Source organism: Adiantum capillus-veneris, chromosome 2 (genome assembly GCF_014529385.1).
Source record: "Adiantum capillus-veneris isolate H3 chromosome 2, ASM1452938v2, whole genome shotgun sequence".
In the NCBI taxonomy this organism is placed as follows: Eukaryota; Viridiplantae; Streptophyta; class Polypodiopsida; order Polypodiales; family Pteridaceae; genus Adiantum; species Adiantum capillus-veneris.
In genome coordinates this window covers 106,059,860-106,072,111 of record NC_140932.1, presented here as the reverse complement: position 1 = coordinate 106,072,111, position 12,252 = coordinate 106,059,860, and the positions used below count along the sequence as shown (strand labels likewise).

Below are 12,252 nucleotides of genomic sequence, written 5' to 3'. Positions count from 1 at the left end.
CCGTGTAGGTTTGACTGTGGGGATATGCCTCTGATGCTGCATCATGGAGCGTCTCTGTTAGTATATGAGTGAGCTCATCTAATGGCTATCTTGGCTCCTGAGTGCATAGCTGTCTGTCTGTCTCATCTGTGTACACAGAGACAGTCTCCCTCGTGAAGATATACTAAGTGTGTGTGTAGACCTCTCGTAATGGGACGGGCACCACGTGCCAACTGAAAAGAACATAGTGAGATAGACTTTTAGGTAGCTCAAAGAAACTGAACTAAAAAAGAGACTTCACATAAGACACGCAGTGGCGTAGTTCCTCTCCCAGACTGCACTGGCCCTCAAACTATGGCGCCCCTTTCGGTATTTCTGTATATTCCTTCAATGAGGTACAACATGTGCGGCTCTGCTTTGCGTCTCCCACGGGTAGCATGCCAGAGAGTGAGCCCTTGTACATATTTAAAGGCCCTTGGCCATCCAAAAGCAGTTTACATGAAAAGCTTCAAGTCTAAAAGCCATGTTTGGGCCACGAGAGATAGAGGCCTTTTCAGTTTACATGAAAAGCTTCAAGTCTAAAAGCCAGGTTTGGGCCACGAGAGATAGAGGCCTTTTACAACCAAACGCTCCGTAGAGTGCAACCTACATTGCTTGGAGGTTCCAAGAGTAGATACTTCTTAGGCTGTAGCCAATTTTCTTTTCAATACTCCTCCTGCAAATAACCAACAAGGTCTAGACCATGAGTATAAACACCACTTTTTCAATCATTGATTACTCCCTCCACAAATAACCATAAAGGTCCGGACCATGAGTAAAGCACTACTTTTCCACGTTTGAATACTCCTCTCGAGAAAGCCCGAGCCATGAGATATCCAGACATTATCAAGCATCAAATTTTCTCTTCAGTACTCCTCCCGAAAAAGCCCGAGCCATGAGTAACACCCAACTTTGCAATCACAATTTCCACTTTGAATACTCCTCCCCAGGAAAGCCCGAGCCATGAGTAGCCAAAAGTGTTCCCAAAAACATTGAAGCAAGTATCAAAATTAGAATCAAGCAATCTCAAATCGGCACCAAAACAAATAAAATCCATTTCAAACAAATTCTCAAGCAAATGGTTCTCCTCGTTGCAAAAGAGTGGATCTTCAACTTCATGCTCCCAATTGCTTCCAATATTACCCGTTCTTTGCCAAAAAGATCCAAAATATAATTTTGACCCATGCTGCAGAAACCCTAATTTGTTGCTGAAAACCCTAATTTTTCAAAATTGTAGGAATCAAAATCCGCTCGCATCAATGTGTAGGGATCGTCGAGGGGATCAACTTTGTCTTCTGTTGCATATCCAAATTCTCAAACATGGAAGAAATTTTTAGAGACCTCTGCAACACAGAAAAACGTCAAAAAATATATTTTTCGAGCTTTTTAGGGCAAAAACGAACTCCTTCTCCTTCATCATCTCCTTCTCTTGTCATTTGTTCTTCATCTAGCTCCATAGCTTCCATATGTAGGTTCATGTAGGTCCGGTTTTCTCTCGAGAAAAGGGAAAAAAATTTCTGGAAGCGCCATCTTGCTCTGTTTTCTCTTGAAGGACCGGTATGCTTTCAAAAAAGCACACGCCTGAAGCTTTGATACCGCTGTAATGGGACAGGCATCACGTGCCAACTGAAAAGAACACACTCAAACAGACTTTCAGGCACTTCAAAACAACTGAATTGAAAAAGAGACTTCACACGAGACACAAAGTGGCGTAGTTTCACTCTCAAAGTGCAGTGGCCCCAAACTGTGGCACCCCTTTCGGTATTTCTTTACATTCCTTCAACGAGGTACAACACCTGTGGCTTTGCTCTGCGTCTCCTGAGGTAGCATGCAAGAGAGCGAGCCCTTGTACATTTTTAATGGCCCTCGGCCATCCAAAAGCAGTTTTCCTAAAAATCTTCAAGTCTAAAAGCATCTAGTCTCAAAAGCTAGCACCCAAGGCTGCAAGCAAAAATTGCGGATATCTGTACATCTGCCACGTCAGCATGTCAGCGCAAACGCGGGTGTCCGTACAGTAGCCTGCCACATCATCAATTTGTATGCAATGTCTTTAGTGGGTGTGTGTTTAGGCCCCATAGGATAGGGTCCCATAAGTTGTTGGGGGTTAGGATTTTACTCCTAACCCATTTTAATAATTGGGCCACTCGACGAGGATCTCTAAGTTGGTGAGGACTTCTTCTTCTTCTGCGTCTGCTAGGGTTTAGGCCTCTTGGCCAAGATCTACAAGCTGTCTAGGGTTAGGGCTAGGGAGTCCTAACCCTCTGAATCTTGAATGGCTTCTTGACATGTCAGCAGTTTGTGACACCTTTCCCAATGGAGCTGTGCTGAACTCAATCGTGGCCGTCTGGATCTCCGTAGCTCCAATGCTCGGTCGATGAGAGTGCCGGTAGTGGTCGAATGTGTGTGGGCCGAGCTGTGCGGTGATGGCTGCTCCTCTGGCTGTCCCATATCTAGTGAAAAGAAATATGTAATCCGTCTCTGGGAGTGTCTCTCTCTAGATCTCCCTAGTAAAGTGTCTCTATATCTGTGTAACTCAAGTAGATATAGCCCAAGACATCTCTGATCCTCATAACTCATGACCCTAGAGAAAGGACCGAAACCCTCTCTGAATAAGCAGTGGAAACGGCCCCGAATCTCATAGTACATTGTGCAATGACATATGTAATCTAGCTCTGTCTTTGGCTCTAGCTGGCATAAGCGGCATATCCTGTTGTCTGCTGGTATCCCTCTGAATGTACCAGTCTCAATCTCCAGCTGATGTGAGGATGTGCATATCTAACCAATGGCACACCGTGAAACCGGCCTGTTCAATCCAAAAAGGGCGGTAGACTTTACTTCAAACCTTGATTTAGATTTCACCCATTATTAGTCGTCTATTATACCTGCGCTATAGTGACACAAAAGAGGGGAATGGGATACAGATGCTAGAATGCACCTGTATGAGAAGACCGACACCAGATTGGCCCCTAACTTAGGCGTCCCTTTCGGTATTTCTTTATTGTTTAAAAGAGGGAAATAAATGCTGTGGTTCTTTCCCAGCTGCACCGCACAACCTTGGCTGAATTTTGACTGTTCTGGCCTGATTTCGGCAGCATAACTGTACTAGAACCCTTCACAGTCAGTATTCCCACGCATTAAAAGACTTTCCCGACGCATACGGGCACTTTGCAAAACCTGGCGAGAATCTACAGCACGCTGAATTCTCTGTTTTCAGCCCTGAAAATGCGCCAGATCGCCTGTACTGCGGTCCCCTTGCGTCCCAGAACCTCCTGGGGGTATTAGGGTCCGTTTAGGGCCAAAACCCTAAACCTGCAAAAATACACAGCAGGCCGTAATTCACTGTTTTGGGCTCCGTTTCGCGTGCCGGTCGCATCCGTAGCAAGTCCTCGAGCTCCCGCACCTGTAGGGCTACTTGCCCTTTGAATCGGACGAGATTTCTGGCGTGAAACCTCTCCGAATTCACCTGTACCTGCGGGGGGATTAGCCGCTAGCTAATCCAGTACCTGTACAAGAGGCTCTTGCCTCGGCAATCCCGCATGAACCCACACAACTGTACATTGGTCAAATGAAGAGCCCAATAGTGGGGCATAACATACTGCCAAAGGGGAGAGAGAGGGCAGTGCGTAGCGTGCAGGGCATCACTCCTGGCACCGCACTGTACATAGGAGGGAAAGCAAGCACTCCATAGCTCTTAACCTGTGACAATTTCTGCAAAACAGCCCCTCCTCTCTTCAAATTCAGCGCCAACTCTCTCTTGCATTAGAAACTGCACCAGAATGTGCCACTTGACACATTTACAAGCATTTTCCCGTTTCGGGGTTGCCGCCTAAAAATCTCCCAACAGGTTGCCCAGTTGACTTCACGGCAGACTAAGAAAATGTTCCCCTTGTCATTCCGGAGGTAATGACGCCAACACATTTTCAGGTCCCAAAATAGCAGTTCCCTAAATTTTAGGAGATGCTGCCATTGTATCTGTCTAGGTCATCCGACCCTCTTTGTACACTGCGGCCACATCCAGAACTGAAATGTAGCCTCTGTAGCAAAGGATTCCACTTTGGCTAGTCAATGACCCCACTTGGCTAACCATAGTCCTTGTCCAACCTTAGTGCTCTTTTGCCCTCAGGCCTGGACTCCCTCTGGACAGCTCCACACTAGCTATGCAATGCAGGGCAGTTAGATTTCCCGAGGGGTGTTTCCAAAAAGTGAAAGTAAATAGATAATAAGAAAGAAATCAACAAAAAGGATAGATAGTAGTCACACGCTGGTGACACACCGCAAACCATGAGACATGTGTATCCATGTAGCTGGGAGAGAGAGAGAGAGAGAGAGAGAGAGAGAGAGAGAGAGAGAGAGAGAGAGAGAGAGAGAGAGATGAAATGTTATTAATGTCTTCAAAAGGCCAAAATGACCTATGAGACCAATCCGTTACACACTGGTGAATCCGATACCATGTCTGGTACAAAACAAAACAAATACGAAAATGAATCTAGAAGTGCTACTAGCTGGAATTGTGTGGGGTATGTGTGACCACTGATGCAATGGGTGCTCGCGATATAATGGGTGATGAATAGATTCTCACCTGTACTCTGGATGTCGAGATAGTATGGCTCGAATACTAATAGATCCTCACATGTACTCTGGATGTCGAGATAGTATGGCTCGAATACTTTGTTGTGAAGCTCCTCTCCTTTGTTATGTCTCTGGCTCTGTATGGCATAGGTGGGATATCCTGCTAGTTGCTGGTATCCCTTTGAGTCTACTAGTCCAAATATCAAGCTGGTGTGAAGATGTCTGTATCTGACCAATGGCACACCATAATCCATGAGATAGATGTGTATCCATGTAGTTGGGTCGAATCACAAACCCATCCCGTGTGAGTTGGAGAAGTTGCTCTCTATAGAAAGCCATCTTTGTGCCTAACTCCACAGAGAGAGAGAGAAATGAAATGCTATATTAAATGCCTTCAAAAGGCCAAAATGACCTATGAGACCAAACTAATACAATCCTTGTGGATCTAATCCAATGTTTGGGTACAAAAATAAAATGAACTAAAGTGAAAGACTAAAACTAAAAGCCTCAAATCATCAGTGTGAAAATCATCATCATCATCATCATCCATGCCCGAGGATGCCCGGCATCAGGCGTTGTCCGAGAAAGTATTGCATCGATCGCTGAAGAGCTTCGTCAATGTCCTCCTCTATAAGTAATCGTACTGGGCATCTCCCATGTCGTGCTAGAATAGTCTTGATTCTCTGGTGGAGCCTCTGTCAATGTCGTGGTCGCCCCCATAGACGTGGGCGTCTAGCTCTCCCGAGCTCAATGGCTCTGTCCACTAATATACCTCTGGTAGAAGTGGGCTTTGAAGTCTGCTGCGAAGCATGCTCATCCAGCTGCTGAGTCCTTGCTCTAAAGAAGTCAGTGATCTCGCTCTGTGAATGTCTCCCACTACCTAGTCTCCTCAAGAGACTTTCCCTGTGTCTACGCAGCTCTAGCAAAAACAACCCGAGGCATCTCTGATCCTGATATCTCATGACTCTAGCCAACGGTCCAAAGCCCTCTTTGAATAGACAGTGGAAGCGGTCTTGTATCTTGTAGTTTACCGGACAATGACAAATGTGATGTAACTCTGTCTCTGGCTCTATATGACATAACTGGCATATCCTGGCTTCTGCTGGTACTCTTCTAAATCTGCTAGTCTCAATCTCTAGCTGATGCGATGATGTTCGCATCTGACCAATAGCACATCGTATCCCATAGGATAAATGAGTGTCCATATAGGCCGGTCTGATCACATATCCATCCTCTGTTACTTGGAGGAAATGCTCTCTATAGAAAGCCATCTTCGTGCCCAACTCTTGTTCCGATTGTATCCATGTGCTTCTGGTATCTAGTTGAATCAAATCCTGACGTATTAGTCTAGTGGTCGTCAGTCTATCCATGCTGAAGGCGTGTGACTGAAACCATAATGTCATCTGCCCATAGCAACATGTTGCGTCCCCTTGTAGCGCTAGCTGTCGGAATGACTCAAGTGCTAGATGAGAATATCCGTCTCTGGGAAGGTCCCATAATGAAGGAGACTGATTTAGTAAGGGCATCAACTACGAGAGGAGGGGCAGCTAGCTCACCAGATCATAGAGACTAGGGCCTTAGCTCGAATCATCCGAGAGATCATAGAGACTAGAGGCTTCTCCATACATCTCCATCCATTAGTGCTACCAGATCTGCCTTGGTGGTCCACTGAAGTCCCTCAAATTTGAACCCCATAGAGCATAGCTGAAGCCACTAGAGTGTCAAAAAGCCACAGATTTGTTCGAGGTTCCTGAAACTGAGCCTACGAACACATCTTCTCCAAACCTCCCAAGGCTGCATAAGCTCTCGTCAACCTAGTCTCTATTGCTCTCAATGAAAATGCCGGTCCACTGAAGACTACCTCAAGATAGGTGTATGCATCTGTATACTCCACCATCGCCTGGCCATATGTAAAAGTAGGTGCAGACCTCTTGACCCACTGTGGTGTGGTGTTAAACATCATAACCTTGGTTTTCCCCAGGTTAACAGATAATCCATTATCGTGGGCAAATGTGTACAAAGCATCTAAATGATGCTGCACCCCTCTAGGGAGAGGAAATCAACACAATATCATCAACATATAACAGTAGTGGGATCCATGTAGTAAGAAACCTCATCCACATACATGCCAAATAGTGTAGGAGATAGCGGGCAGCCCTGTTTCACCCCAATAGTGGAGTGAACCAAATCAGAAATCCCCTCTGGAGTGCGTACATGCTCCACTACTGACTCCCCCAAATCAACTCTCTTGGAACCCCCATTTCTTGCAGTATGCGCATCAATCTAGCTTTGGGCAGTGTATCGAAGGCTTTGCGGAAGTCCACAAAGCAACAATAGATCCGTCTCCCACATGATCTCCCCTCCTCAATAATGGCTCTGAGTGTCAGGATATGATCAAGAGTAGAGAAACCTCTCTTGAAAGTTTGAAACCCGCCCGTCCTGCTGCCCTTACACCCTCTCTCTTTGCCCATCTACTCAACTGCTGTGCTCAAGGATGGATGCGTACGACCGTGCCAATGTGTGTCCAATCATGATGGTGCGGTAGTTCCTAGGATCCATAGGGTCCCCTGACTTGAAGATAGGTACAATCGTGGACAAACTCCAAGTATCAGGTAGGCCCTCGCACATGGCACGATTGAACATCACTGCTCAAAGCACCTGCAAGCAAATCTTTGGCATGTATAAAATGCTATGCTCTTAGGCCATCGTGATCATATGCTCTCCTAGTCTTCATCCTATCAATGGCTTTCTTTACCATCTCAGCGGTAAAGAAAGCACATGTGTGTGGGCATGGATCTGGAAAAGGTGCCTGCCCCGAGACGGTGTAGAGAGATGATGCATACTGACCCCATACCTCCGTAGAAGTGATGATCGGTTGGGGAGGAGTGCTGATGGAAGAGTTGCCATGTCTCCCCTAAATCCCGACTCAAAAACAACTGATATAAATCCTGCTCTAGCTGAGCTAGAGCAGCCCTCTTCTTTCGTCGTACCAAACGTCGAGAAGCAATCTGTGACTGCCTATGAGTAATGACACCTAGAAGTACCTCCATTTGAAGTCGGGCTCTCGTCTCTTTGCACTCCTCATCATACCAGCTATTTTGGGGTGTGCTCCCAGAATGTCGGCGCTGCCAAGGCTCAATATGGGGGTATACCTTTGCTGTTCTATCCTGTAGTGTCTCTGTCAATATATAAGTGAGCTCCCCTAAAGGTCTCCCCGGATCCTCTGTGCATAAGCATCTGTAGATACCATCTATGTAGACAAAATCAGTCTTTGAAGTAAAAGTGTATCTTGTGTGCATAGGTGTCTGTGCCAGTTGAGCTGTGCGGAACTTGAATGAGACGATAAACGTGAGGAGAGCATGATCTACTGCTACCCCAATAGGCGTGGGCCCGACTGTAAAGTCGTGAATAGAGGGTATGAAACCGGGCTAAGCCAAAACATAATCCACTATGTTGGTCCCATGTCTGTGAGGAAAGCAAGTGAACCCACTCGACGCTGGAAATCTGTGGAGGCCATTCAAGATGGCCAATCCATGTGCAGTCCCCAAATCTATCAGATATCCCCCATATCCAATGTGCTCTTCATCCTGCGAAGACCTGGCCAGTCCCATATCACTGACATCCAATTCTTTCAACATTTCCTCTGAGGTATCGTAGAAAGTTGTCTGAGACTGGTCCGTCATGGCATTGAAGTCTCCCAAAAGAATGACATCTCCATCCCTAGAGAACTCCCATATGTCCTCATCCAATATCATGTAGGGTGACTCCCCCTTGGGCGATGCATAATGAGATGTGCTAGGGGCAAAATAGCATATTGCAATGTAGAATGGCCTCCGTGTCTTTGCTCTCACTTTGACCCACATATATCTGGCTTGCTCATCCCTCCGAACAATACAAATGAGGGTTGCAGCTCCTCCCTGAATAGGACTGCCACACCTCCTGACCCCGGTCCTCTATGCGTTGATCTCACTTCTTGCCTACAAGTAGTCTCCCAATGGTATCCCGTCACTCTAGGTAATGTGCTGCTAGGAGTCTGATGCGTTTCTGAGTAAAAAATAATGTCTCTTCTCTTAAAGCTATCCTCAAATGCGCCTACATCTAGCTTCACTGATTCGTTACAATTCCATGCTGCCATTTTAAGGTTGGTTTCATAGGTCTCGCACTGTCATGCAGTGCGTTTTTCCAACACCACTACACTCCCTCCCTTGTAGAAAGCTATTTTCCCTTTCTCCCTTGCCGCCTTGATCTCTGGCATTAGTTCTTGCATGTGTGCTACCTGTATTAGAGCGAGGTCATCACCAAAAATATCCCAGTTTGCTTGAATGTTGGTCTCTTCTTCAGGAATTCCTTCCTAGCTTCCAGTGTAGGGAAACGTATAATGAGTGATCTTTCCTTGGGCATTCCTTTCTCATCACTTCCCTTCTTGCTAACTCTCCAAGCACACGTTGTGAGCGGGATGAAAACACACACAGCGCCTCTATAACGACCCGACACACACTCTTGGGAAGATACACACACACACTATGGGGCACCACTCGGCTTAGACAACACACCTGGCCGAGACAGGGAACACACCTCTGGAGTGAGAGGAGAGAGACTATCCACTTGCCCACTCCACACAGACACACAGACACACACACACACACACACACCCAAAAACCTCAGCTCAAAAGAGGAGAATTTCTGATGTTTAGATACAATTGAGCTTGGGCCAACACCAATGGGGCAAATAGCTCACACAATATGGGTAAAATAAGCCAGATACAATCACAAACTAGAGCAGAAACTTCGCTCATAGGAGAAACTTACACAGAAAAACAGCAGGAAAAGAGTGAGGAATTTGGCAAAATGGACAGCGCCATCGCGTCCGGAACGGCCCAAAACCCCAGTCTACAATGTCAAAGTGCTCAAATCCGACCTCGGATGAGCAGTTTACGGCCAAAACAGGCTCCAAAAACCCAAAAAACACACCTGCGGCTGTTCCTCCTCTCTTCTCCACGTTTTTTCTGGTCTTCTCTCAGTTTTTTCAGTTCCCACACTTAGCTTTATTACTTGGGCACCCTTGGCCTCTTAGATGACCTCAAACGGACCCCGAACAGGCCAAAAACTGACCTCGCAGTGCATAGTTGTCACCTTTTTGCATCATCCGCACACCTGGCACTCATTTCTTTTCAATAATTCATCCCGCAACCACGTGAAGTGGCCCCAAAAGTTGGTCCTCATGATGACCTTTCTGCATAATTATCACAAGAAAACATCCACGTGGTGTCTGTACTTATCCACGTGCAAGTCTTGACCCCGTTCGGCCTCCTGACGCTACTAGATGCCATCTGACGCACCTGCTTACCTCATGTCGTCGGCCTGCGGATAGCTTCCTCGAGAACTTTTACGCGCTATAAACTCCTCATTATTGTAGCAAAAACATACTGGTACTGGTGATAGTGAAAATCGATGCACTATGTACATGCTGTCCTACCTGTACACATGTGGGCCCCACGTAACCACCTGGCTCTGAAAAATGGGCAATTCTTTATTTGATGCACCATGCATGTATATGTACATATGCGCAATCCCTTGCTCCAAAAAACTCCTGACATAATTTGCCCACCCCCTAGCCTGCTAGAGCATTCATGCTCAGCAGCAGCACTAGTAGATGCTCATTCCACCTGGATCAAAAGGCCAAAGGCATATCGCCTGATTCACAAGAAGCATCATAACACCACACCTACATTTGTCAACAATCAACCAAAATGCACCATAGACATATCCAACTAACACATTCGCCCTGTCTGGAGTTCCAAAAGCATAAATATTGCATGCCACATTCAACCCAACCGATAGAGACAACTCAAGTGACTCATCACCTGGCATCTTGGCTTTACCAGCCATAGCAACAACCTGCAAATCATGCACCCAAGTAGCTAAAAGCATTGTGTGAAGGTAAAGTTGTTGATATCCAAAGCACAAAAGTATCCCCGCAACACACATATCTCTAGCATAGACATCCACATAGCTGAGATTGGACTCATATATGCCAAACCCCTTCTCATCATCATAAGCATACTCATCATCACCCATCACTTCATCCACATCATAATCATGGCTAGCACCACTATCCATAGCTTCTAGCATGGGTTCATCAGTCTCCAAGAATACAAATCCCTGCTTTAAACCACAATCATGCTCACAAATCGGTTCAATTACTGCACATACATCAAAATATGGCTTCAAAACAGGCTCCACATCCAACAAATCCACAAAATGGCTCTCAACCTTGCCCTCTTCCCTAATTTCCAAGGAACTAGTATCCAAAGATACGTGCTCATCATCAATAACCTCAACCTCACACTCACACCCAGAATCACAAGGTACACAAGTAGCCAATGCATCCTCTTGAAGACTTTTCAATCCTGTATCCAAAGAATTACTCACCTCTTTAGGCTCTTCCAGAAGCCTGTCAACCTGCAAGACCTCTTTACGCTTCACAATAGACCTTGGGAAGAAACGAGAAACATCATAGGATAGGCTACTTTTCACCTGCTTAGGCTTAACTTCATCTTCCATGTCAAATCCATCTTGCACATGCATACCTGTACTAATACCATGTTCCTCAAGACGCTTAAACTTCCATTCCTTGTGCTTTGCAATGCATACCGCATCTTCAAAAGACTCGGGCCTCTTCAACTCAACCTCGAACCGCAACCAAGGTGACAAACCATCAACAAAAAAACTTTTCTTCAATGAACAAGGGGGGGTCTCATCCTTAAGAGCAACACACCAACGAGTCCATAAATCTGTAAAAACTTGTACATAGGCATCAACACCTTGACAAGAACCTTGCTTAAGAGCATTGAGCTCATTCCATACTGCATTTGCATCTTCAACAACCTGGAAACGCTCTAAAAAAGCTTCTATAAACTTGTCAAGACTCAAACCATAAGAAGAAGCCACTGCTTCTTTAGCTTCCAAATCCATGAACCAAACACGGGCCTCATCTTTCAAAAGCAATCCAAATAGCCTCAAAATCTTGTCCTCATCACACATATTGTTGCTTATGCATGCCACCTCGACTTGCTCCAGAAAGTCTTCCGCATCTTCACCACTTCTTCCATGAAATTCCGGATAAGAGAAAGCCATGGCTACCCAAATTATGATGCTTTGAGAACCCTTTCGAACACACGTGCAAGAACCCAAAACTTTTCACTACCCAATCCCTAGAAACTTCAATGGAGCTCAGCTTTAGATAAGGACAAACACATGCACATCAAATGAGTTTTCGTAGTTGATCATTGGAATTACAACAGGCAAAGGACATTCCAGGATCTCTCTCAATCTTCTTGGCCCAAACATAAAGACTATGCGCTGCTGGAAAAAGATCTTCCTGGACACATGAACATTAATCTGAATTCTTTGAGTTAAATGAAAAGGAGTGAACTGAGGGCCATTTTGATCATCCATTAAAGCCAACCATGAAGCTCCCAAGAAGGCACACCTGACTCAACCTCTGATTTTGCCAAAATTTCAGCAGCATAACAGCATAAATGGCTCAAAATACCAAAAAACCAGCCATCATAACTTGGGAAAATTTCGACAGAGTTTCCCCAGAAGTAGAGCAGTAGGAACCCAAAATATAGACTGTATCAGTATGCATAAACTGTCAACAAT

At 45.6% G+C, this 12,252-nt stretch overlaps 2 protein-coding genes across 8 annotated transcripts in view; one reads left to right on the top strand and one right to left on the bottom strand.

Annotated features, from left to right (window-relative positions):
• Nucleotides 1-12,252, top strand: part of LOC147463336 (uncharacterized) — a 134,645-nt gene that overhangs the window by 53,247 nt on the left and 69,146 nt on the right. The gene's annotated exons all lie outside the window — the stretch shown is intronic.
• Nucleotides 2,272-4,926, bottom strand: LOC147463337 (uncharacterized). Its single transcript, XM_086483052.1, has 2 exons — nucleotides 4,808-4,926; nucleotides 2,272-2,785 (listed from the first exon to the last, which is right to left on the bottom strand). Exons 1-2 carry the CDS (start codon nucleotides 4,924-4,926, stop codon nucleotides 2,272-2,274), a joined length of 633 nt encoding a protein of 210 aa, XP_086339178.1.